At 44.4% G+C, this 24,568-nt stretch overlaps 1 protein-coding gene across 6 annotated transcripts in view; it reads right to left on the bottom strand.

Annotated features, from left to right (window-relative positions):
* LOC133611807 (regulator of G-protein signaling 6-like) overlaps positions 1 to 24,568 on the bottom strand; it is a 202,908-nt gene that overhangs the window by 36,746 nt on the left and 141,594 nt on the right. For all 6 annotated transcript variants that reach the window (XM_061968946.2, XM_061968948.2, XM_061968945.2 and 3 more), the window contains 7 exons: positions 14,749 to 14,825; positions 11,665 to 11,746; positions 11,352 to 11,426; positions 11,174 to 11,275; positions 10,919 to 11,091; positions 10,709 to 10,834; positions 3,863 to 4,049 (listed from right to left, as the gene is read on the bottom strand). In XM_061968946.2, coding sequence (XP_061824930.2) covers positions 3,863 to 4,049; positions 10,709 to 10,834; positions 10,919 to 11,091; positions 11,174 to 11,275; positions 11,352 to 11,426; positions 11,665 to 11,746; positions 14,749 to 14,825 — 822 coding nt within the window. The remainder of the gene's footprint in view (positions 1 to 3,862; positions 4,050 to 10,708; positions 10,835 to 10,918; positions 11,092 to 11,173; positions 11,276 to 11,351; positions 11,427 to 11,664; positions 11,747 to 14,748; positions 14,826 to 24,568) is intronic.

Raw genomic sequence — 24,568 nt, 5'->3', positions numbered from 1 at the left:
TGAGGAGGCCAAGCTCAAGCAAGCTTTGGTAAACAAATGTCGGGCAAGAGCAGGTTTTAAGTAGGCCCTTGTACCTGCCAAGTTCATTCTGGGGTAGGATGTTTCCTTTGTAAACATGTTGATATTTTGGTCTGGGGTTGCGCAGTATATATTGTATAAAAATGCCCTATGATGTAGCTTTTAGTACCACGTTATACTGTGACAATGCATAGTGAGCTGTGCTGTGTCTCGCAAATTTGGCACTGATGCAACCTCACTAACAAGCTAGCGGCTAATATCCCTTCACAGTACAAAGCTGTTTCCAAATAAAAAACGGAAATGACGCAGTATGTTACTGCTTACATAATCAGGTATATTAGTAGCTTTTGTAACCAATTTCAAAATGTTTTAATGATCATTTATGTACCAAATGTTATATTGTTATCGCAGGAGGCTGTTCTATTGTTTACAACAGTGTTTCTTAATCATAGGGCTGGGGCCCACTGTTTGGCTGGGAATACCCCTTGGGGGCCGCCAATAAATATCTGTTTCTTAGCTGTGGTCCGTCCATATGGGCCGCAATGGTACTCAGATGTAATACACTTTAGTGTAAGATGACTAATTCAGTGTTTGTATTTGAGTGGGTCCCAGACCCCTCTGTAGTGGAAAAGTTGGTCGGGCCCTGAGGTAAAAAATGTTAAGTATCCTTGGTGTTCAATGTGTGATTATTTTTTATATGTAGACCAGTTCTAAACACCACGGTTACAATTTTATAAATGTATTTCAGTTTTTGCTTGGAATATTTCCAAAATGGAAATTTAGTCATTTACTCACCCTCTTACTGAGATTAAGTCAGGTGTTTTTTAAACTACGGTACATGGTTTGCTCAACAAGGAGTTAAAAAAAACTACACCGGAATTTTTCACAACAACAAAGTGAGTACTTAAGGTTAAATTCATTTAGTTTTGTATTTGTTTTATTTTTTGTATATTGTTTTCTATGTTGTTTTAATTATTGTGAATGTCAATATGTACATTATGTATGTACTATTTAACTACATTTAAATTGTTGTATTTAATCTATTTTTATATCCAAATAAAGTGATACACCGCTCAATATTTGAGTATTTTTTAGTGTTATTTCTAATTAAGTCAGATAACGAATATTTAAATTGCACTCTCAATTTGTTCTCATTATTCTCAAATTTGAGATATGATGGCTTTGTTAAGACATTTAAGAGAAATAATCAAGACATGAAAGAGACATACATAAGATCTCTTTTATTGCTCATACATCTCATTTCTTTCTCTTTAATTCTCCTTCAAAATAAATGAGACATAATTGAGATCAGTGGCATACATATATGAGCTCTCCTCAGTGTATCCCACTTCTCAAATATTGCTCAAATGGTTGTCTCAACTCAACCTCCTTTGTCTCAGTGATGTCTTGTCTCTTTTTAGCTTATTTATTGCTCCTAAGGGTCCCTTAGGAGCAATAAAAGAGAAACAATTGATCACAGAATTAGACAGATATGAGAAGCTCAAAATGTTCTCAAGATACGAGATTAAGCAACAGATGAGCAAGCACATTTTTGCTATGGGTGTTGGTGGGATTGAGGAGGTCTTCGAAGTATTCCCTCCACCGATCCACAACATCCGCAGTCGAGTTCAGCAAAACACCACCCGCACCATACACATTGTTGACAGTGCACCGCTTCACCCTCCTGAGGCGGCGGATGGTGGTCCAGAATCGCTTCGAAGCCATCCGGAAGTCGTTTTCCATGGCTTCCCCGAACTCCTCCCATGTCCGAATTTTTGCCTCCGCGACCGCTGAAGCCGCACACCGCTTGGCCTGTCGGTACCTGTCCGCTGCCTCTGGAGTCCCATGAGCCAAAAGAACCTGATAGGACTCCTTCTTCAGCTTGACGGCATCCCTCACCGCCGGTGTCCACCAACGGGTTCTAGGATTACCGCCACGACAGGCACCAACTACCTTGCGACCACAGCTCCAATCAGCCGCCTCGACAATAGAGGCGCGGAACTTGGTCCATTCGGACTCAATGTCCAGCACCTCCCTTGTGACATGTTTAAAGTTCTTCCGGAGGTGGGCATTGAAACTCTCTCTGACAGGAGACTCTGCCAGACATTCCCAGCAGACCCTCAAAATGCGTTTGGGCCTGCCAGATCTATCCGGCATCCTCCCCCACCATCGCAGCCAACTCACCACCAGGTGGTGATCGGTTGAAAGCTCCGCCCCTCTCTTCACCCGAGTGTCCAAAACATGAGGCCGCAAATCCGATGACACAACTACAAAGTCGATCATGGAACTGAGGCCTAGGGTGTCCTGGTGCCAAGTGCACATATGGACACCCTTATGTTTGAACATGGTTTTTGTTATGGACAATCTGTGACGAGCACAAAAGTCCAATAACAAAACACCACTCGGGTTTAGATCCGGGCGGCCATTCTTCCCAATCACGCCACTCCAGGTTTCACTGTCGTTGCCAACATGAGTGTTGAAGTCACCCAGTAGGACAAGGGAATCACCCGGGGGAGCACTTTCCAGTACTCCCTCGAGTGTATCCAAAAAGGGTGGGTACTCTGAACTGCTGTTTGGTGCGTAAGCACAAAAAACAGTCAGGACCCGTCCCCCCACCTGAAGGCGAAGGGAGGCTACCTTCTCGTCCACTTTAAGCCGGGGGGCAACAAGAATTGCTACCCCAGCTCGTCGCCTCTCACTGCGTGCAACGCCAGAGTGGAAGAGAGTCCAACCCCTCTCGAGAGAACTGGTTCCAGAGCCTTTGCTGTGTGTCGAGGTGAGTCCGACTATATCTAGCCGGAACTTCTCTACCTCGCGCACTATCTCAGGCTCCTTCCCCCCCAGCGAGGTGACGTTCCACGTCCCAAGAGGTAGTTTATGTAGCCGAGGATCGGACCGCCAAGTGTCCTGCACTTCGGCTGCCGCCCAGCTCACAATGCACCCGACCTCTATGGACCCTCCCATGAGTGGTGAGCCCATTGGAGGGGTGACCCATGTTGCCTCTTCGGGCTGTGCCTGGCCGGGCCCCATGGGGACAGGCCCGGCCACCAGGCGCTCGCCATCGTGCCCCAACTCCGGGCCCGGCTCCAGAGATGGGCCTCGGATCATTGGGACACGCAAACTCCTCTACCACGGTAAGGTGGCAGCTCAGACAGGAGATTCTAAACCTATAAATGTTAAATCTAAATCTATATCTTAAATCTACACCTAAATCTTAAATCTAAGTCTAAACCTAAACCTAAATGTCAAATCTAAAACTAAATGTTGAATCAAAATTTTATTTCTAAACCTACATTTGAAATCTAAATCTTAAATGTAAATCTTAAATCTAAATGTGAGCACTAAATGTTTAACCTAAACCTAAATGTAAAAACTAAATCTAAACTGCTCAATTACGTTTCCATGTTACGTTTAAATAAATGCAAACTTTCAGAAATGTCATCGAATTACACTTGCAGCTTCATATCCTGCTTGCATTTCACAGGATTTCACCGCTAATGTTCAGCAATTATAAAAGGTAGACTTTCTGTCATCATTGATCCTTCTTGACTGCACTTAAATGTAGAATATACGTATAATATATTTATATTATTCATATATTATATATATAGTATATTATATATATTATATAATTCATTATTATTATTGTCTATTGTGAGCGAACTGTGGTGCTGAATTTCCCCCAGGGATCAATAAAGTACTTTCTATTCTATTCTATTGTAAAATTCCTTATCTACCACGAAATATCAAACACTGTAGACAAGAAGTGGCACAGAAACCAAACAATGAATAAAACACTGTTTTCTTACTACTGTGCATGACAAACATGCTGTAGGTACATTACCTGAGCATCCTCAAAGCTGTAACGTCCAGGGTCCTTCAGGTTGTGGCTTGTGCGCTCGTAGCTGTGAGAGTCCAGGTTGATGGAACTTGGTGCTCCCTCGGCCAAGAACTCCTGCCAGATCTCCTGCGCGCGCGACGCAACCTCCTGCAGCGGCCGTCGCTTCAGATCCTGCACCGCTAACCAAAATCTGAAAAAGAAACATACATTATTAAGTCAACAAAAAAAAAGATTTTATTATAAATAAATACATTTTAAGTATTTATTGTTTTGAGAGGGAAACACTGTTGATTTATTGCTTGGGAGTGGGTAGTATACCATTAGGATTTTATCAATACTAATACCAATATCGATATCCTATTTGTACTAAATGTAATAGGTGAAAATAAAATGTGAAAAAAATATTTTTGTATTAGTATTTTTATTAGCACACAAGATTGTACACCACCAACATTATGTAACATCTCACAGCAGGCAAGTACACCGTGCATCATTTAAGTGTGACCCATAGATGGCAGTAGCACATTAGAGATACATGTAGACTGCAGGTTGACGCATGTTGTTCAATAAATTACGCCAGCAAGTACCGTAAGCAATCAAGATGTTTCATTGAAAATATAGAACATTACACACGGCGCTCAAAAATCTGTCAAATGTTTTAGTACGACTTTGGTAAGCTACAAAACCGCTTGATGGAGCATTACGGTCAGTCAGACTGTGCTTCAATGTACGGGTATTATTATGGTGTGTCTATAAGGACCCCAAAATTATTATGAAACTATTATTATCAGCCTTCCCGGTAAGGTCTATTCAGGTGTACTTGAGAGGAGGCTACGCCGGATAGTCGAACCTCGGATTTAGGAGGAACAGTGTGGTTTTCGTCCTGGTCGTGGAACTGTGGACCAGCTCTATACTCTCGGCAGGGTCCTTGAGGGTTCATGGGAGTTTGCCCAACCAGTCTACATGTGCTTTGTGGACTTGGAGAAGGCATTCGACCGTGTCCCTCGGGAAGTCCTGTGGGGAGTGCTCAGAGAGTATGGGGTATCGGACTGTCTGATTTTGGCGGTCCGCTCCCTGTATGATCAGTGTCAGAGCTTGGTCCGCATTGCCGGCAGTAAGTCGGACACGTTTCCAGTGAGGGTTGGACTCCGCCAAGACTGCCCTTTGCTGACTGGCGGGCTGGCGCCGGCTGGTCTCCGTGGTCCTGGTGGCGTGTGGTTGCTGGTCGCAGTTTTTTTTTGATCGCTTTGATTTGATTGGCTGGTGCTGGCTGTCTGGGGTTATTGCGGCTGCTGTTTCTGCTGCCGTCTGTTTGTGGTGTGGGCGCCCGTGGCTGCTGGGTCTGGTGCAGGGGTGTGGCTGATGTTGTGACTGGTGGCAGCGCGCGCGCGTGATGGCTGTCAGGGCTGACGAACTGTGTATATGTGTGTGTATGTATGTATGTATGTATGTATATATATATGTGTATGTGTACATATGTGTATGTATATGTATATATGTGTATGTGTGGGTATGTATACATGTATGTGTGTATGTGTATGTATATATGTATGTATGTATGTATATTTCTGGGGGTACGCTCTGGGCCTGCCTGTCAGACGGGGGTCGACGCCTCAGGCTACTGCATCCGAACTGCGTGTCTGGAGCTCCTGGGTCCCGCTGTCCATCCCTTCCGGGTGCCCGTCTTGGTTGGGGCCTGTTGGGCCTAGTCCCTGCGTCTATTGTGGTAGCTTGGTGCTGCAAGGTATTCCGAGGTGCTGCGAGTCGGCCAGTTGCTGGGGTAGTGACCTTGTTTGTCAGCATGTCTGTGATCTTCTTTTAATTATTATTATTATTATTTTTTTTTTTAATTAATTAATTAATTAATTAATTAATTTATTTATTTTTTAATATATTTTATTAATATTATTTTTTTTAATTTTTCCCCTCCCTCAGGGGGGGGGCTCGGCGGGGCGGTTGCTGGTTGTTCCATCTCCATCGTTGGGGTCCCTGCGGGTGGGGTGGGTGATTCCCGTGGCCCTGTGCCTGGGTGGTCCTGCGGCGGCCGATTTGGGTGGGGTGGCCGGGGGATGGCCTCGCCGCGCTCTCCGGGGGTGGGGGGTGGGCTCGTGGGGGCCCGGTTGCCGGTGGGGCGGGGGCGGTCTTCCCGTCCGGTTGCGGGGAGTCTCTGGGTCCCTCGGGCGGGGCGTCTCGCCTTTCTGCCCGTGTGGGGTGTGGTCTCTCGCTGGCTTGGGGTCTGGCTGTCCCCTGCTTTTCTCGTGCCCTGTCCTCTGCCGGGTGCGTCTGTCTGCGGCCTGCTGCTGGCCCTTGTGGGCGGTACGGTGGGTCGGGCTCTGCGGTTCCTGTCACTGGCCGGCTTGGCTGCGTGGGGGCGGTGGTCCCTGGTTCCCTGGGCACCACGACTCCTGTTTGTGGGTTGGGCTCTCGGGGGTGATGGGGCCGTGCTCTGGCTCCCACGCACTCTAGGAGTCGAATGTATTGTACATGCAAATTCACATATGCTCACATACGTACATAGGTACCTACGCTCCCACATACATACACAAATACAGTACATATTTACCTACCTAATGTTCGTACATCCACACGCACATTCAATATACAAACATACACATACACATACTGTACATATACATTCACTGTACAAACACATATACACATTCTGTACATATACATTCATTGTACAAACACATATACACATTCTGTACATATACAAGTACATATGCATACTTACACTCATGCACATAATCACGTTTCATCAAACATATATTAACGTTGTTGCCCTAGGGTAAACTGGGTGTAACACATGGCACACTGACAAAGCTTAACCTATTGTGACTATAACAATCTACAAGGTTAATGTAGGTTGCTTCTCTTTCTCCCCCTCCATTTTTCTGCATTCTTTCGTATCTCAAGTTATCATTACGTATATGTATTGTTGCATTTAAACAACTGTATTGTTGATAATAAAGGTAAATTATTGGTATTGTTCATTATCAATAGCGCTATTTCTATTGGTATTCGTATTGATCCATTTGTAGTGTAATAATGCTCATTGTCATTTCTGTATTATTTTTTATTTTTCGCTAACTGCTTATTTACTATTACTTTTACCATCATATTTGTACATGTCATATTTGCTGATGTTGCTCTATTGTTGTTGTTGTTGTTTGCTGTTGTTGTTTTTGTCTCTCTGTCTAATCCCCCTCTTGTCCCCACAATTTCCCCCTCTGTCTTCTTTTTTTTTCTCTTTCTATCCCCTCCTGCTCCGGCCCGGCTGCACTAAATGATAATATAAATACATTTAATAAAGTCAAATACAAATAAGGCAACAAGAGAAGTATCCTACACTTCTCTTTTGTAAAGTAAATCTGAACAGCCGACATGGGCATCTACATCAACTATATGATTTGCCTGAGAAGCTGGACAGGACACAAAAAAAAAAAAAAAAAAGACTGCCCTTTGTCACCGATTCTGTTCATAACTTTTATGGACAGAATTTCTAGGCGCAGTCAAGGCGTTGAGGGGATCCGGTTTGGTGGCTGCAGGATTAGGTCTCTGCTTTTTGCAGATGATGTGGTCCTGATGGCTTCATCTGGCCAGGATCTTCAGCTCTTGCTGGATCGGTTCGCAGCCGAGTGTGAAGCGACTGGGATGAGAATCAGCACCTCCAAGTCCGAGTCCATGGTTCTCGCCCGGAAAAGGGTGGAGTGCCATCTTCGGGTTGGGGAGGAGACCCTGCCCCAAGTGGAGGAGTTCAAGTACCTCGGAGTCTTGTTCACGAGTGAGGGAAGAGTAGATCGTGAGATCGACAGGCGGAATGGTGCGGCATCTTCAGTAATGCGGACGCTGTATCGATCCGTTGTGGTGAAGAAGGAGCTGAGCCGGAAGGCAAAGCTCTCAATTTACCGGTCGATCTACGTTCCCATCCTCTCCTATGGTCATGAGCTTTAGGTCATGACCAAAAGGACAAGATCACGGGTACAAGCCAGATGAGGTGGTTCGGGCATCTGGTTAGGATGCCACCCGATCGCCTCCCTCGGGAAGTGTTTAGGGCACGTCCGACCGGTAGGAGGCCACGGGGAAGACCCAGGACACGTTGGGAAGACTATGTCTCCCGGCTGGCCTGGGAACGCTTCGGGATCCCCCGGGAGGAGCTGGACGAAGTGGCTGGAGAGAGGGAAGTCTGGGTTCCCTGCTTAGGCTGCTGCCCCCGCGACCCGACCTCGGATAAGCGGAAGAAGATGGATGGATGGATGGATATTATTATGCAAAACCAACTTTTGTACCCAGTCAAAGTAGGTGCACATAAATTAGAACGCCCACAAAACGATGCATCCTGAAGAGATGGTCAAAGAGCGCTTGAAAACGGTAAAACATAATATATGCACAATTTTTACCAAAGAACCACCATGACATGTTATGTAGACCAAAAGGAAGTGTTTTAAATGTAGAAAAACAATCATTATATGACCCTTTTAACGCGCCTTTGGATCTATTTCAAAATAGACCCAAAATATACCCATTCACAGACAGCGAGCCTTATAATCCGGTGCGCTTTATGGTCCAAAAATACGGTATGTAAGGCATTCATGTGCAGGCGTGGAAGCAGCGGACGTCGTCGAGGCAGGCGTGGAAGCAGGCGTGGAAGCAGTAGACGTTGTCGGGGCAGGCGTGGAAGCAGCAGACGACAAGGCAGGCGTGGAAACAGCGACTGGTGCTAGCCGTGGTGCAGGAACAGGAACTGGTGCTAGCCGAGGAGCAGGAACTTGTGCTAGCCTTGGAGCAGGAAGGGTTGCTAGCCTTGGAGCAGGAACAGGAACTGGTGCTTGAACCAGTCGTGGAGCCGGTACTGGCCGTGACTTTGGCGGAGGTGCCCTAGCTGGGGGTTGCGGCTTAGCATGCCGAAGAACTGGTGGTGGTGGCTGGGCCAGGGGTTGCTGCCTGACTGGGCGCAGCTGAGCCACCCCACTAGCACAGCTCCTGGCACTAGCCCCCCCGTCAATACGTGGATACGAGACTCGCTCAATGCGGTCTGGAACAGTCTTTAGGGGTGGGTGGAGGGAGGTCAGGAGGGGGGTAGACTCCTCCCCTTTAAATTGTCCAAAATGTCTCTCTTTATCCCCCAACTGAGGTTGTGTGGGAGGACGAGAGGAAAAAGTCTATGATGAAAATCAGAAGGTGACTGGGGTTGACAAAATCTAAATTTCGAAAAAATGTCCTGATAATATTTTATTTTTGGATTAAAGTCTTTAGGAGGTGGCTGACAGAGGGAGACAGAAGGCAAAAAATAAAATCCTGGTCCGTGACTTTTCTTGATGATGCCGACGGAGTGATGTCATCGCCGTGCGCCGGTTTAGTGACGTCATCGGAGCTTGAGTAGATTCGCTCGACCGCTCATGCAGTGAAATGTTTGGCAAAGTGGTGAATTGGATTACCAAACTTCGGCGGCGAGGAATACTGGGCTGCTTGTGGTGTCCTGCTGTCCGGAGGAGGAATTTGGAGTTTGGGAGAACGCCGCGTCCTTACGGCGAGGAGAAGCCTTTCTGGCTGGCTTCCGTCTTCGCCGGTGCGTCTCCATCTCCTCGTTGTCAGCTGTGGGAAAACTGAATGCTGGCTTCTTTCTGTCACAGTTTGGTTGTGGCTTACTGCGCGGTTCGTTTTCCCGGGATGCAGACGCACGACTCCGGACAGGACTTGCAGGTAGGAACATCATTTAATTCTTAAAAAACACTCAAAGAGGTTCAAAAACAGAAAACTAACTGACGGAACAAAGTGCCAATCGCACTCGAAACTAAACTTAGCGTAGGCTAGGGGACAAGCAAAACTTACGTGACGCGAGCATGAAGCAAACAAAGAAGCCAGACCGACTGACTTGCAAAGGCAGGTTTAAATAATGTCTCTTGATGAGCAACAGGTGAGCGTCCCGAACACAAGAGGCAGGTGCAAATAATAAGTAGCCATGGTAACAAACTCAGGAGGTGCACAAACAGGAACTAAAGGAGTCCAAAACAAACAGAAAACACAAAACATGATCCGGACCACGGATCATGAAACATATGAAGCGTAAAATACGACAACGGAGACCCCAGACTGTTGAACAACTTAAGCTGTACATCAAGCAAGAATGGGAAAGAATTCCACCTGAAAAGCTTCAAAAATTGGTCTCCTAAAGTCCCAAATGTTTACTGAGTGTTGTTAAAAGGAAAGGCCATGTAACACCGTGGTAAAAAGGCCCATGTGCCAACTTTTTTGCAATGTATTGCTGCCATTAAATTTTAAGTTAATAATTATTCGCCAAAAAAAAATAAGTTTCTTAGTTCGAACATTAAATATCTTGTCTTTGCAGTCTATTCAATTGAATATAAGTTGAAAATGATTTGCAAATCATTGTATTCTGTTTTTATTTACGAATTACACAACGTGCCAACTTCACTGGTTTTGGGTTTTGGACATGACTCTGGGCTGGACAGGATGTTTAAAAAAATAAATAAATACAAATAAATGAAATTGCCGCACCCATGTGTACAGGATGTAAAAAGGATGTGACGCAGGGGACCCCACCTCTTCAGAATGGCCGTGCCCACCTATACAGGAAGTGATGTAATCTAAATAGCAGCCCCCAATAGCTTCAAGCGGCATGCAAAATGACTGAATTAATGAATTAATGAATGAATGAATACATTAAGCGTTCAAACACTGAGACATGCTTCGCACACAGAGGCATATTTTGCTCAATGTAAAAGTTTGGAAGCCGAAAAGGTCGCAAATAGAGGCGTTCATAAATCAAGGTTCCACTGTACTTCCCCTCCCTTCCCCCACCACCAGAACAGTAAATGACCATCTCACCGTAGGTTCTCTGAGCTGAACTCTGACTCCAAGAACCTCAGGAACTGTTCTCGTCCTGCAGTGTCTTTTAGAGCTTCCTCTAAGGAGAAGCCCCACTTCTTCACCCGTTGCTGGCTCGGATCCCGACTGCTCCAACCAGAGAAAAAGCAGGTCTAACACTGTATGTCAGCAACTTTAGCCACACTCCAGGCGCCACTTCTCTTGCCTCACCTTGCCTCCAGGTCCCAAAAGGAGGAGTCATCACTGACCCAAGGGTTGGAGGGCTCAGTGGGCGACACGAAGGGGTCGTAGTCCATGAACTGCTCCGTGTAGCCCATCAGGCTGTCTGCCACTTTGGAAACCTTCAAGCAGTGTCGGTCCAGCTGGATGTTGAGGAAGGTGATCTGAAGGAAGAGAGAGGCAGTAATGGGGATGCTAAATAAAGTAAAAAGTTAATTATGAAGGATATGGTGCCATCTTTATTACCTCCTTCTGAACGTCCTCTTTGGTGGGCTTCCTGGCAGGCTGAGAGCTCATGTGGATTGGATTCGGCTGGCTGTGGTTATCATCTGGTAACCCATAAACTGACTGGAGAAGGTGAGAGGATAGACACTTTTATGAATTTTATTTCTAAAATAATTTATGCAGTTTTAGCTCTGCTCACCTTTTTGACCCTGTGTGGGTTTTTCTCTCTGCGGCACTTGCGGATATCCATTTCTGTGGTGTTGACGCAGCCTGGCTGTGAAAGAAAGGGGAGCGTTTCTGGGTCGGAGAACAGTGTTTTCTCCAGCTTGTGTTGGCATTGTGCTCAATACAAAGCTTTCACAAAGGCCTGTGAGCAGAGTGACTCGCACACACATAATGGAACTCTCACCTCATTCACTTGCCTCGCAATGTAAAATTTTATTGTTAATTTTTTGCTCATCTGCATTTCTTTTCTCATTTCTGCAGCAGGCATGACTATTGGTGTGACTCACCACTGGTCGATGGACATCCCAGAATGCCCTCTCTTGGCTATCCAGAATCTTCCTTTCTGCCTTGTCCTTCTTTCTGTCGATTCTGTTAATTAAATAAAACTTGTGGAGACTTTGTACTTTTTAGTAATGAAAAGGAATAAGAAATACATGTATTTTTTGAGTACATTTCCTGAGTGTGTGTCAGTCTGACTTGGACTAAATATGTGCTTGCCGGTTCTCACTGTCCTTTTGTTCCCTAGACCAGTGGTCCCCAACCTTTTAGTAACTGCGGACCGGTCAACGTGTGTGTGTGTGTGTTTTTATGCTTTTTGTCAGAAAAAAATACAATCATGTGTGCTTACACACTGTATCCCCGCAGACTGTATTGACCTATATTGATATATAATGTAGGAACCATAAATATTAATAACAGAAAGAAACAACCCTTTTGGGCGAATTAGTGTGAATGTGTGTAAATGGGGGAGGGAGGTTTTTTGGGTTGGTGCACTAATTGTAAGTATATCTTGTGCTTTTTATGTTGATTTAATTTTTTTTTTTTAAATAAAAAAAATACATTTTTTTAATTTTTATTTTTTATTTTTATTCTTGTACGGCCCGGTACCAATCGATCCACGGACCGGTACCGGGCCGCGGCCCGGTGGTTGGGGACCACTGCTCTAGACCACTACCAGAGGTCCTCAAGAAAAAGACATACAAACAGGGTCGTCCTGAGGCTTTGTGTGGCCCTAAACAAGATTAGGTATGTGGGCCCATCTTTAAAATTACTTATTTTTCTTTTATTACTCCCCCCACAAAAAACCTGACATCTCCGCCCCACATACACACTCTCAGTATGTTTACAGGCACTAAAAAGTAATAATTGACCTGATTTGTCTAAATGTATTTAGTTTTAGTCTAGTTTTAGTCGATAATATTCCTCAACATTTCAGTCAACTAAAATGAAAGGACATTTAGTAGACTAAAATATGAAGTATAAGGTATAACACATCTTTGAAGTTGTCTTGAAACCACTTGTATGAAGGTTATTGCAGCGCATCTCAAAAATTAAATTCACAACAAGTCAATTTCGTCATTGTTTTCGTCAACGTGCATTTGTTGTGATTAGTTATCGTCCTATCTTAGTCACTAAAACGAACATTTTTAGCCAACAAAATGAACACTGGTTGAAACTAGCGTTTTAAGACACGTCATTTTGCAAGTTTCCCTTAATTTCATAGATTAAGGTAGAGATTATAGTTTAGCTAATTATCATGATTGGATAATACATACAATAATACATTATTATTGTCTTTAAAAACTTCTGGCTTTTACCACTTAATGACATACTAACTACCACGCATTAGCTTTGTGTGTGGTCAGCCCATAAAGGGGATTTAGTCAAGTTTAGCTTCTAATGTTAGCTATCATTTAATCATATTTTTATCATAACAACATGAGTATGTACTAGAGATGCGCGGTTTGCGGACACAACCGCGGAGTCCGCGGATTATCCGCGGATCGGGCGGATGAAATTAAAAAAAATAAGATTTTATCCGCTCGCGGGTCGGGTCGGGCGGATTAATTAGATTTTTTTTTTTTTTTTTTTTTGCGGGTGGCAGTTAAACCAATTGGGAAATATATATACATAGTTAAATGTTGTTACCCACATACGAAAAACGAGCAGGCACCTGCTGCATATGCCACAACAGAAGAAAAAAAAAGAAAAGAGATGGACACTTTTACGGAGCGGAGAAGGGACGCCTCGCCGGGGTCCGGGACCGAGGCCCCTTCCCCCGAGAGGGCCCCACCGGGAGCCATAGCTGAGGCGATCCGCGAGAAGGGCCCGACGCACGTCCAGGGTCACTACCGCGCCCACCGCACCGACACCCCGCCTCGTCCGCTTTCGCCGCGGCCGGCGTCATGCGCAGCAGGTAAGCAGCTTACCTGCCCGCCACCCCCGTGGCCGGGGGCTCGTAACATGGGTCACTCCGCCCGTGCAGCTTACCTGCTTGCCACCCCTGTTGCCGGGGGCGCGTAACAGGGGTCACTCCACGCGCAGTGCGCTCACGAAAGGGGTGGGGCTCACCCTGGTTGATATAGAGAGCAGGACGGTGGCCATGGAATTTCATTTAAGGTTTGTGATAAACCATCAAACTCATTCGTTAAAAGGACTCTATAGTAATATAAAGCGAAATTTTCTGGACATTATCATGCAAGAAAAGTTTATTTTTGGGATCGCGATCACCGCGTAATGATTTTTAAAGGTTGCATTACATTATTAACTGTCCCATGTGATCAGCCAGTGCGATTGGAAGTCCATGCTCAATTATTGCCTCCGTAAATAAAACTTTGGCATTTATCACATCCAAAGAATCTGTTTGGGCGACGAAAAACGTTGAAAGTTTTCCACTTGTATCGCTAGCAACGGCATTAGACTTGTGTTTTTTTGTCCCAACGTGGTCTTTTACATCGCTAATTCCTCCGTGTCTGATCAAAAAATTTTGTCTGCACAAGGTGCAATTCGCGTAGTTTTCACCCTTTTTTTTTTTTTTTAATTAATATTAGATATATAACAACGGGCGGATGGCGGGCGGATGCAGTTCTGATCAAACGTTACATCGGGTGGATGGCGGATGGATGACGACTTTCTGACGCGGTTGCGGATGAGATAAATTGCCTATCCGCGCATCTCTAGTATGTACATATAGCAAAGTGTTAGTTGCTTCTCTTGGACTGATTTGGTGTATGTGCACACACTCCCTGCATATACAGGTGGGTGAGAAAGTTGTGGGTGACAAGCCTAAACGGTAAACAAATTCCTTGAACAGCAGTGAAATGTTTATTCAGTATAATTAGTAACTGTGAAAATTATACATATTATATTATCTATCTATATATTTATAGATAAAGGCTGTTTGTTTTGTTAAATCACTTAAAGTAACGTAAGCCAGATCTTGGGGTTCTTGTTGTATTATTTTTGTTTGTTTCTTAAAAAGTAACGTAGAGCAATATGCAAACAGTGCCTTTAATCCATTTTATGGGGAATAGTCACGTTGTTGCAACCACTCTACATCTCCCAATGATGCCACAAATGCATCTACTCACTTGACTTGAGCCTCAGCTTGCATGAAGATAAACTCCCACTTTCTGGCAAAAGCCCTCTGTAGTCTAGCAAGGTTCTCCTGCAGAATGCAAACAAACTTGACGTTAGAGAAAAATCACTCAGAATCTAATAATTGCCTTATTCATTCACAGCGTTCACTTGTGCTGTCAAATGATTAACTTACTTAATCAGATTAATCAAGTTTTAAATTGAATTTGAATTATTCATTGCAGGTTGTTATTTGTTTGCATAATATACATTCACTTAAAAAGGTCATATGATGATTTTTTTCTTACATTTAAAACACTTCCGTGTTGGTTACATAACATGTAATGGTGGTTCTTTGGTCAACATTTTACATAGATTATGTTTTACAGACCATTTACAAACCACTGTCTGACCGTCTCTTAAGGATGTACCATTTAGTGGGCAGTCTTATTTACATGCCTCCACTTCAACAGCGTCTTCTCCTCGCCATTTTTGTTATAGTTTTTAGCACTTCTGTAGAGACTATACTGACAGATATAAATTAGAACGATACACTACTTTGTATTAGAAATGGCAACAGCGGATGATGCATGTGCATGTACGAGCCAGTTTGCACCTGATAAGAGGATAGAGAAAAAGAAAGAACTTACAGTGTCGGGCTACAATGTTGGACCTGCGCAAAGCCCTTTATATCATATATGGAGAATCCGCTGACATCACACCAGGGGTAATTGTCAAATGGCTCGTTTGGAGGAAGTATGACGGAAGGCAAGATTATTTTATAAATATCTCACAATGCCTACACAGTTTGATTTAAAATGTTCAGGACTTAGGCACATCACAAATACACAACAGCAGGTACCAATAGGTTGTATTCTGTCACGTGACTTTTGAACGGAAGTAAACTAAATGGTGGGCCACTAAACCAATATGACTACTGTGCAGCAAATGGTTACAGTGAGTACTATAACCATTAAAAGCAGATACAAACAAAACAATCAAACTATGCAATGGAATAGATCCCTATACTGTATCAAAAAACGATTTGTTGAATGATATCAAGGATTATCCGTTGTTCGCGTTCCCAGACATATCGAACTAACTGGTGCTCCAGACATCAACAACAGATAGAAACTTGGAAGAGCATGGAAGAGTACATTAAGTCTACAACTTCTTTGTGTGTGGCTTAGTCAAGAAAATTGGTATCAGGACTCTCCCGGATAAATCGTGTATTGTTTTTGCTGGGGTAAGGTTACATTTTATGATTTAACTTTGCATCTACAGTCATGTTTGTTGCCTTGTTGCACGTGCAGTTTAAGAGCATGCGTGTTTTCACTATCTTTATCAAAATATAACTATCAATGTCATCGTTGTGTATGTGCTGAAAGCTTCATTTATGATTGCTGCCTTTGAGAAAAGCTTAACTCTTTTAGGTTTTGCTCACATTTGATTTTTGTTTTAGTTGGTGCTATACCAAACACTCGCTTCAAGATCTCCAAAAAAAGATAAAATAAAAATAATATCCAGATAATAATTATATAGAAAATACTAAACGTTAAAAGTATATCAAACAAACCTTTAACGAAGTGGTCACTGCAAACTTGCGCATTCTTTGACTCGATCTGCTCTCTTAGACTGGAGTGCGTGTATCTTTTTTCGTTGTTTGTCGTAAAATCTGGCACTTTTCGCCCTTCTTGATTACCTCTCAAGGAAATCTGAAGAAACATTTATCCTTTTTGCGTTTTGAACGGTTCCAACAGCCTAAAACAACACAAGCATGCATGAGGCATTTTTCTTCAACAAAGGCAAAATGCCGCCCAGATGACAGTATGACAACAGATGCTCACCCACATAGTTAATGAGCCGGACGTGACGTCAGGTGAATACAACTTATAGGTAGTAAAAGTTGTCAGAATTTCATCCAGGAAATGTTGTTATATTAAGGCGTTACAACCACAAAAGAACACAAAGTAATGCAATGTCTTGTCCTTTTTAATGTTTCGTTCTGCTCTCAAAAACTACTGATAAAGTAAAGAATAAACTCAATTGCATCACATAATTTTTTATGTATATTACAAAACCCAAAACCAGTGAAGTTGGCACGTTGTGTAAATCGTAAATAAAAACAGAATTCAATGATTTGCAAATCCTTTTCAACCTGTATTCAAAAATGTTAGCTCATTTGGAATTTCATGCCTGCAACATGTTTAAAAAGTGGCAAAAAAGACTGAGAAAGTTGAGTAATGCTCATCAAACACTTATTTGGAACATCCCAGAGGTGAACAGGCTAATTGGGAACAGGTGGGTGCCATGATTGGGTATAAAAGCAGCTTCCATGAAATGCTCAATCATTCACAAACAAGGATGGGGCGAGGGTCACCACTTTGTGAACAAATGTGTGAGGAAAATGTCGAACAGTTTAAGAACAACATTTATCAACGAGCTATTGCAAGGAATTTAGGGATTTCACCGTCTACGGTTCGTAATATCATCAAAAGGTTCAGAGAATGTGGAGAAATCATTGCACGTAAGCGATGATATTACAGACCTTCGATCCCTCAGGTGGTACTGCATCAAAAAGCGACATCAGTGTGTAAAGGACATCACCACATGGGCTCAGGAACACTTCAGAAAACCACTGTCAGTAACTACAGTTGGTCGCTGCATCTGTAAGTGCAAGTTAAAACTCTACTATGCAAAGCATAAGCCATTTATAAACAACACCCAGAAACGCCGCCGGCTTCGCTGAGCCCAAGCTCATCTAAGATGGACTGATGCAAAGTAGAAAAGTGTTCTGTGGTCTGATGAGTCCACATTTCAAATTGTTTTTGGAACCTGTGGATGTCGTGTCCTACGAAACAAAGAGGAAAAGAACCATCCGGATTGTTATAGGCGCAAAGTTCAAAAGCCAGCATCTGTGATGGTATGGGGGTGAAATAGTGCCCAAGGCATGGGCAACTTCCACATCTGTGAAGGCATCATTAATATTGAAAGGTACATACAGGTTTTGGAGCAACATATGTTGCCATCCAAGCAACGTTATCATGGATGCCCCTGCAAGACATGTCAGCATTTCATTTCAGCAAGACAATGCCAAGCCAGGTGTTACAACAGCGTGGCTTCATAATAAAAGAGTGTGGGTACTAGACTGGCCTGCCTGTAGTTCAGACCTGTCTCCCATTGAAAATGTGTGGCATAATATAAAGCCTAAATTACCACAACAGAGACCCCGGACTGTTGAACAACTTAAGCTGTACATAAAGCAAGAATGGTAAAGAATTTCACCTGAAAAGCTTAACAAATTGGTCTCCTCAGTTCCCAAACGTTTTCTGAGTGTTGTTAAAAGGAAAGGCCATGTTACACAATGGTAGAAATGCCCCTGTACCAACTTTTTTGCAATGTGTTGCTGCCATTGAATTCCAAGTTAATGTGCTCCCCGGGTGATTCCCTCGTTCTACTGGGGGACTTCAACGCTCATATTGGCAATGTCAGTGAAACCTGGAGAGGCGTGATTGTGAAGAATGGCCGCCCGGATAAGAACCCGAGTGGTGTTTTGTTATTGGACTTTTGTGCCCATCACAGATTGTCCATAACGAACACCATGTTCAAGCATAAGGGTGTCTATATGTGCACCTGGCACCAGGACACCCTAGGCCGCAGTTCCATGATCGACTTTGTAGTTGTGTCATCGGATTTGCGGCCTCATGTTTTGGACACTCCGGTGAAGAGAGGGGCAGAGCTTTCAACCGATCACCACCTGGTGGTGAGTTGGCTGCGATGGTGGGGGAGGATGCCGGACAGACCTGGCAGGCCCAAACGCATTGTGAGGGTTTGCTGGGAATGTCTGGCAGAGTCTCCTGTCAGAGAGAGTCTCAATTCCCACCTCCGGAAGAACTTTGAACATGTCACAAGGGAGGTGCTGGACATTGAGTCCGAGTGGACCATGTTCCGCACCTCTATTGTCGAGGCGGCTGATTGGAGCTGTGGCCGCAAAGTAGTTGGTGCCTGTCGTGGCGGTAATCCTAGAACCCGTTGGTGGACACCGGCGGTGAGGGATGCCGTCAAGCTGATGAAAGAGTCCTATCGGGTTCTTTTGGCTCATAGGACTCCTGAGGCAGCGGACAGGTACCGACAGGCCAAGCGGTGTGCAGCTTCAGCGGCCGCGGAGGCAAAAACTCGGACATGGGAGGAGTTCGGGGAAGCCATGGAAAACGACTTCCGGGCGGCTTCGAAGCGATTCTGGACCACCATCCGCCGCCTCAGGAAGGGGAAGCAGTGCATTATCAACACCGTGTATGGTGTGGATGATGTTATGCTGACCTCGACTGCAGATGTTGTGGATCGGTGGAGGAAATACTTCGAACACCTCCTCAATCCCACCAACACGTCTTCCTATGAGGAAGCAGTGCCTGGGGAATTTCTGTGGTGGGCTCTCCTATTTCTGGGGCTGAGGTTGCTAAGGTAGTTAAAAAGCTCCTCGGTGGCAAGGCCCCGGGGGTAGATGAGATCCGCCCGGAGTTCCTTAAGGCTCTGGATGCTGTGGGGCTGTCTTGGTTGACAAGACTCTGCAGCATCGCGTGGACATCGGGGGCGGTACCTCTGGATTGGCAGACCGGGGTGGTGGTTCCTCTCTTTAAAGAGGGGAACCGGAGGGTGTTTTAACTATCGTGGGATCACACTCCTCAGCCTTCCTGGTAAGGTCTATTCAGGTGTACTGGAGAGGAGGCTATGCCGGATAGTGGAACCTCGGATTCAGGAGAAACATTGTGGTTTTCGTCCTGGTCGTGGAACTGTGGACCAGCTCTATACTCTCGGCAGGGTCCTTGAGGGTGCATGGGAGTTTGCCCAACCAGTCTACATGTGCTTTGTGGACTTGGAGAAGGCATTCGACTGTGTCCCTCGGGAAGTCCTGTGGGGAGTGCTCAGAGAATATGGGATATCGGACTGTCTGATTGTGGCGGTCCGCTCCCTGTATGATCAGTGTCAGAGCTTGGTCCGCATTGCCGGCAGTAAGTCGGACACGTTTCCAGTGAGGGTTGGACTCCGCCCAGGCTGCCCTTTGTCACCGATTCTGTTCATAACTTTTATGGACAGAATTTCTAGGCGCAGTCAAGGCCTTGAGGGGATCCGGTTTTGTGGCTGCAGGATTAGGTCTTTGCTTTTTGCGGATGATGTGGTCCTGATGGCTTCATCTGGCCAGGATCTTCAGCTCTCACTGGATCGGTTTGCAGCTGAGTGTGAAGCGACTGGAAAGAGAATCAGCACCTCCAAGTCCGAGTCCATGGTTCTTGCCTGGAAAAGGTTGGAGTGCAATCTCCGGGTTGCGGAGGAGACCCTGCCCCAAGTGGAGGAGTTCAAGTACCTCGGAGTCTTGTTCACGAGTGGGGGAAGAGTCTTCAGTAATGCGGACGCTGTATCAATCCGTTGTGGTGAAGAAGGAGCTGAGCCGGAAGGCAAAGCTCTCAATTTACCGGTCGATTTACATTCCCATCCTCACCTATGGTCATGAGCTTTGGGTTATGACCGAAAGGACAAGATCACGGGTACAAGCAGCCGAAATGAGTTTCCTTTGCCGGGTGGCGGGGCTCTCCCTTAGAGATAGGGTGAGAAGCTCTGCCATCCGGGGAGAGCTCAAAGTAAAGCCGCTGCTCCTCCACATCGAGAGGAGCCAGATGAGGTGGTTTGGGCATTTGGTCAGGATGCCACCTGAACGCCTCCCTAGGGAGGTGTTTAGGGCATGTCCGACCGGTAGGAGGCCTCGGGAAAGACCCAGGACACGTTGTGAAGACTATGTCTCCCGGCTGGCCTGGGAACGCCTCGGGATCCCCCGGGAAGAGCTGGATGAAGTGGCTGGGGAGAGGGAAGTCTGGCTTCCCTGCTTAGGCTGCTGCCCCCGCGACCCGACCTCGGATAAGCGGAAGAAGATGGATGGATGGATGGATGGATTATGTTATCTGCGTGCGTCACTAGATCAGTTAAGGTTTTCATTGGATATCAGCGCCACCCCTCCACCCCTTTTAAAGGGACAGGCAATATGCGCACTTGTATAGTTAGGAGGAGATGCCTCCTTAAGCGGGAAAAATTAATCTGGTTTTAGCCAAGTTTCGCTGAGACCAATGACGTTAAGATTGTTGTCTCTCATGACCTCATTAAGTAATAGTGTTTTGGGAGACAAATTATCTGATCTTTAAAAAAGCCCATATTGTATGTAGTGGGCTGTTCTAAGGCATTTTTGTTAATGGTATCCGTAGTACTGATATTAATAATGTTACATCTAGTTTGTGCAGTGCGCCTTAAATAATTTTGTTCCTTTCTAGGAATTGATATGATGAGTATCTCGAGATTATTTGCTTGGTGCTGCGATAGATTTAACGCATCATAATTTGCTACCTCAGTATGTCCACCTCTGGCACCATCACAACAGAAAAAACATTAAGTGAGTTACGTATTATTCTACGAGAAATGCTATGTGTGCAGGAATTTTCCAGCCTGGCGCTGGTTAATTCTATTTCAACTGACTCCACACTCGGGCTAACAGGCATTGTCGTTGCCTGTGTCGAGCTTGCTCTCGTATAGTTAGTCAGGTGTGACTCAAATAGTCTATATTTTTGGAAAGAGTGATAGCACCTGGGCCGTCCCTCCTCAGCAAGACCGGTTTGCCCCGGAAAGAAGGCCAATTATCAATAAAAGTTAGTCCCTGTTCTCTTCAAAAACTAGCCAGCCACTTGTTAAGCGAGACTCATCTGCTATACCTCTCATCATTGCCTCTTACAGGCAGGGGGCCAGAGTGTAGTACTTCATGCTGAGACATCTTGACATCTAGCAAGATTACAAGTCCGAGTTATGTTCCTCTTTGTAATCTCTGACTGTCTCATCTTCGTGTCATTGGAGCCGATGTGTACAACTATGTTCGCGTAGCTTGTGTTGCGATTAGCCTGTCGTACGTGTTTGCTAGACCTGTTGCGAGTCAGCTCCCTAAGACTAACTTCAATGTCAGGTGCTCTGTCCCCGGGAATACACTTAAATATGGCTGGTTTACTAAGCTGTATGTTCCGGGTGATGGAGTCCCCTATGACTAAGGTGTGGTGTCCGGCAGACTGGGGTGTAGGACTAGCTAAAGGGCTAAATCTATGTAAATCTATGTCAATCTCAACTGGTTCACCGTGGTTTATAGGCCATTTAGGGCTGCTGCAAGCTTGGCTACAGCTAACATTAGCAAACGTGTCCGTGGCATCTTAAGTTACGAAATTACTCTGCTCGTACATGGTCCTCTAGTAGGGCCAACATATCCATGAGAACGGTGCAAGGAAACCGGGAGCCATACTCATGTTGTTTCTTTCATCGAGCGAGTCGAGTTCTTGCTGTCTTCGGAGCAATAGGCAAAGAGTAACAGCAGCATGAGGGAGTAAACGCCGTTGGGGCGCAGTTGCTTTGGACCGGGAATAGCTTAGCAGCTAACTAGTTAGCTTTTGCGCAGCATCAGATTTTTCCAGACATGACGTTGTATCCCAGCGATCATTTTGCCAAATAACACCTGAATACTAACGAGGCAAAATTAAATTTTAATGACTGTCATTGGCATTATTACACAATTGCAGATACTGTACATATGATTATTATATATATTTTTCCCTACAGTACACTTTCAGAAAAAATCTGTAGATTTAACAATAAAAAACCTCGGGCCCTTCAGTTGCCAGAATTTTACTATAATTTTTTACGGCATATTACTTTAAATGGGAAAACGGTACCACTGATTTTTTTTTCTTGTGTGTAAAATCTATGGTTGTTGTTTTTACTGTGTACAAACCCCATATGAGTTGGGAAATTGTGTTAGATGTAAATATAAACAGAATACAATGATTTGCAAATCATTTTCAACCCATATTCAGTTGAATATGCTACAAAGACAACATACTTGATGTTCAAACTGATAAACATTTTTTTTTTTGCAAATAATCATTAACTTTAGAATTTGATGCCAGCAACACGTGACAAAGAAGTTGGGAAAGGTGGCAATAAATATTGATTAAGTTGAGGAATGCTCATCAAACACTTATTTGGAACATCCCACAGGTGAACAGGCAAATTGGGAACAGGTGGGTGCCATGATTGGGTATAAAAGTAGATTCCATGAAATGCTCAGTCATTCACAAACAAGGATGGGGCGAGGGTCACCACCTTGTCAACAAATGCGTGAGCAAATTGTTGAACAGTTTAAGAAAAACCTTTCTCAACCAGCTATTGCAAGGAATCATCAAAGGGTTCAGAGAATCTGGAGAAATCACTGCACGTAAGCAGCTAAGCCTGTGACCTTCGATCCCTCAGGCTGTACTGCATCAGCAAGCGACATCAGTGTGTAAAGGATATCACCACATGGGCTCAGGAACACTTCAGAAACCCACTGTCAGTAACTACAGTTGGTCGCTACACCTGTAAGTGCAAGTTAAAACTCTCCTATGCAAGGCGAAAACCGTTTATCAACAACACCCAGAAACGCCGTCGGCTTTGCTGGGCCTAAGCTCATCTAAGATGGACTGATACAAAGTGGAAATGTGTTCTGTGGTCTGACGAGTCCACATTTCAAATTGTTTTTGGAAACTGTGGACGTCGTGTCCTCCGGACCAAAGAGGAAAAGAACCATCCGGATTGTTATAGGCGCAAAGTTGAAAAGCCAGCATCTGTGATGGAATGGGGGTGTATTAGTGCCCAAGACATGGGTAACTTACACATCTGTGAAGGCGCCATTAATGTTGAAAGGTACTTACAGGTTTTGGAGCAACATATGTTGCCATCTAAGCAACGTTACCATGGACGCCCCTGCTTATTTCAGCAAGACAATGCCAAGCCACGTGTTACATCAACGTGGCTTCATAGTAAAAGAGTGCAGGTACTAGACTGGCCTGCCTGTAGTCCAGACCTGTCTCCCATTGAAAATGTGTGGCGCATTATGAAGCCTAAAATACCACAACGGAGACCCCCGGACTGTTGAACAACTTAAGCTGTACATCAAGCAAGAATGGGAAAGAATTCCACCTGAGAAACTTAAAAAATGTGTCTCCTCAGTTCCCAAACTTGGTGAACATGCCCTTTCCCAACTACTTTGGCACGTGTTGCAGCCATGAAATTCTAAGTTAATTATTATTTGCAAAAAAAAAAAATAAGTTTATGAGTTTGAACATCAAATATCTTGTCTTTGTAGTGCATTCAATTGAATATGGGTTGAAAAGGATTTACAAATCATTGTATTCCGTTTATATTTACATCCAACACAATTTCCCAACTCATATGGAAACGGGGTTTGTATAATTCTACATAAAAAAGGTACCACTGTTTTTAAGGTCACATTTTTTGCGTAAAATCTATTGGAATTTTTACGGTGTACAATGTGACAGATAATGTGCTTTGAAATCGTGAGTCAAGCAAATATTTAGGTACTTATTTTATTTTAACAAACATTTTTTAGCACATATGATAATATTTGTTGCATTATTAGGTCATATTAAAGTATAAGGGATAAGCAATTGTATCCAGTATGTATATTTTTTCTCTCAAAATGGAAAAAAACTAATGCATTTGGTAAGAAAAGCACTACGCTTTATTATAAACACTTACTACTTCCAAGCTTTCGCGGGCCATATAAAATGATGTGGTGGGCCAGATCTGGGCCTTGAGTTTGACACCAGTGATGCGTTTGACATCGGTTCATCACAGCACTGAACCAGCATAAATCACACATATTCAGGATACACTATATACACACACACACACTACTGTGTGCGTCATTCATACCACTGCAGGCAAGCATCTGTCGTAGAAGGAGCACATGACCTC

Source organism: Nerophis lumbriciformis, linkage group LG08, assembly GCF_033978685.3.
Source record: "Nerophis lumbriciformis linkage group LG08, RoL_Nlum_v2.1, whole genome shotgun sequence".
NCBI lineage: Eukaryota > Metazoa > Chordata > Actinopteri > Syngnathiformes > Syngnathidae > Nerophis > Nerophis lumbriciformis.
This window is presented reverse-complemented; position numbering and strand designations above follow the sequence as displayed.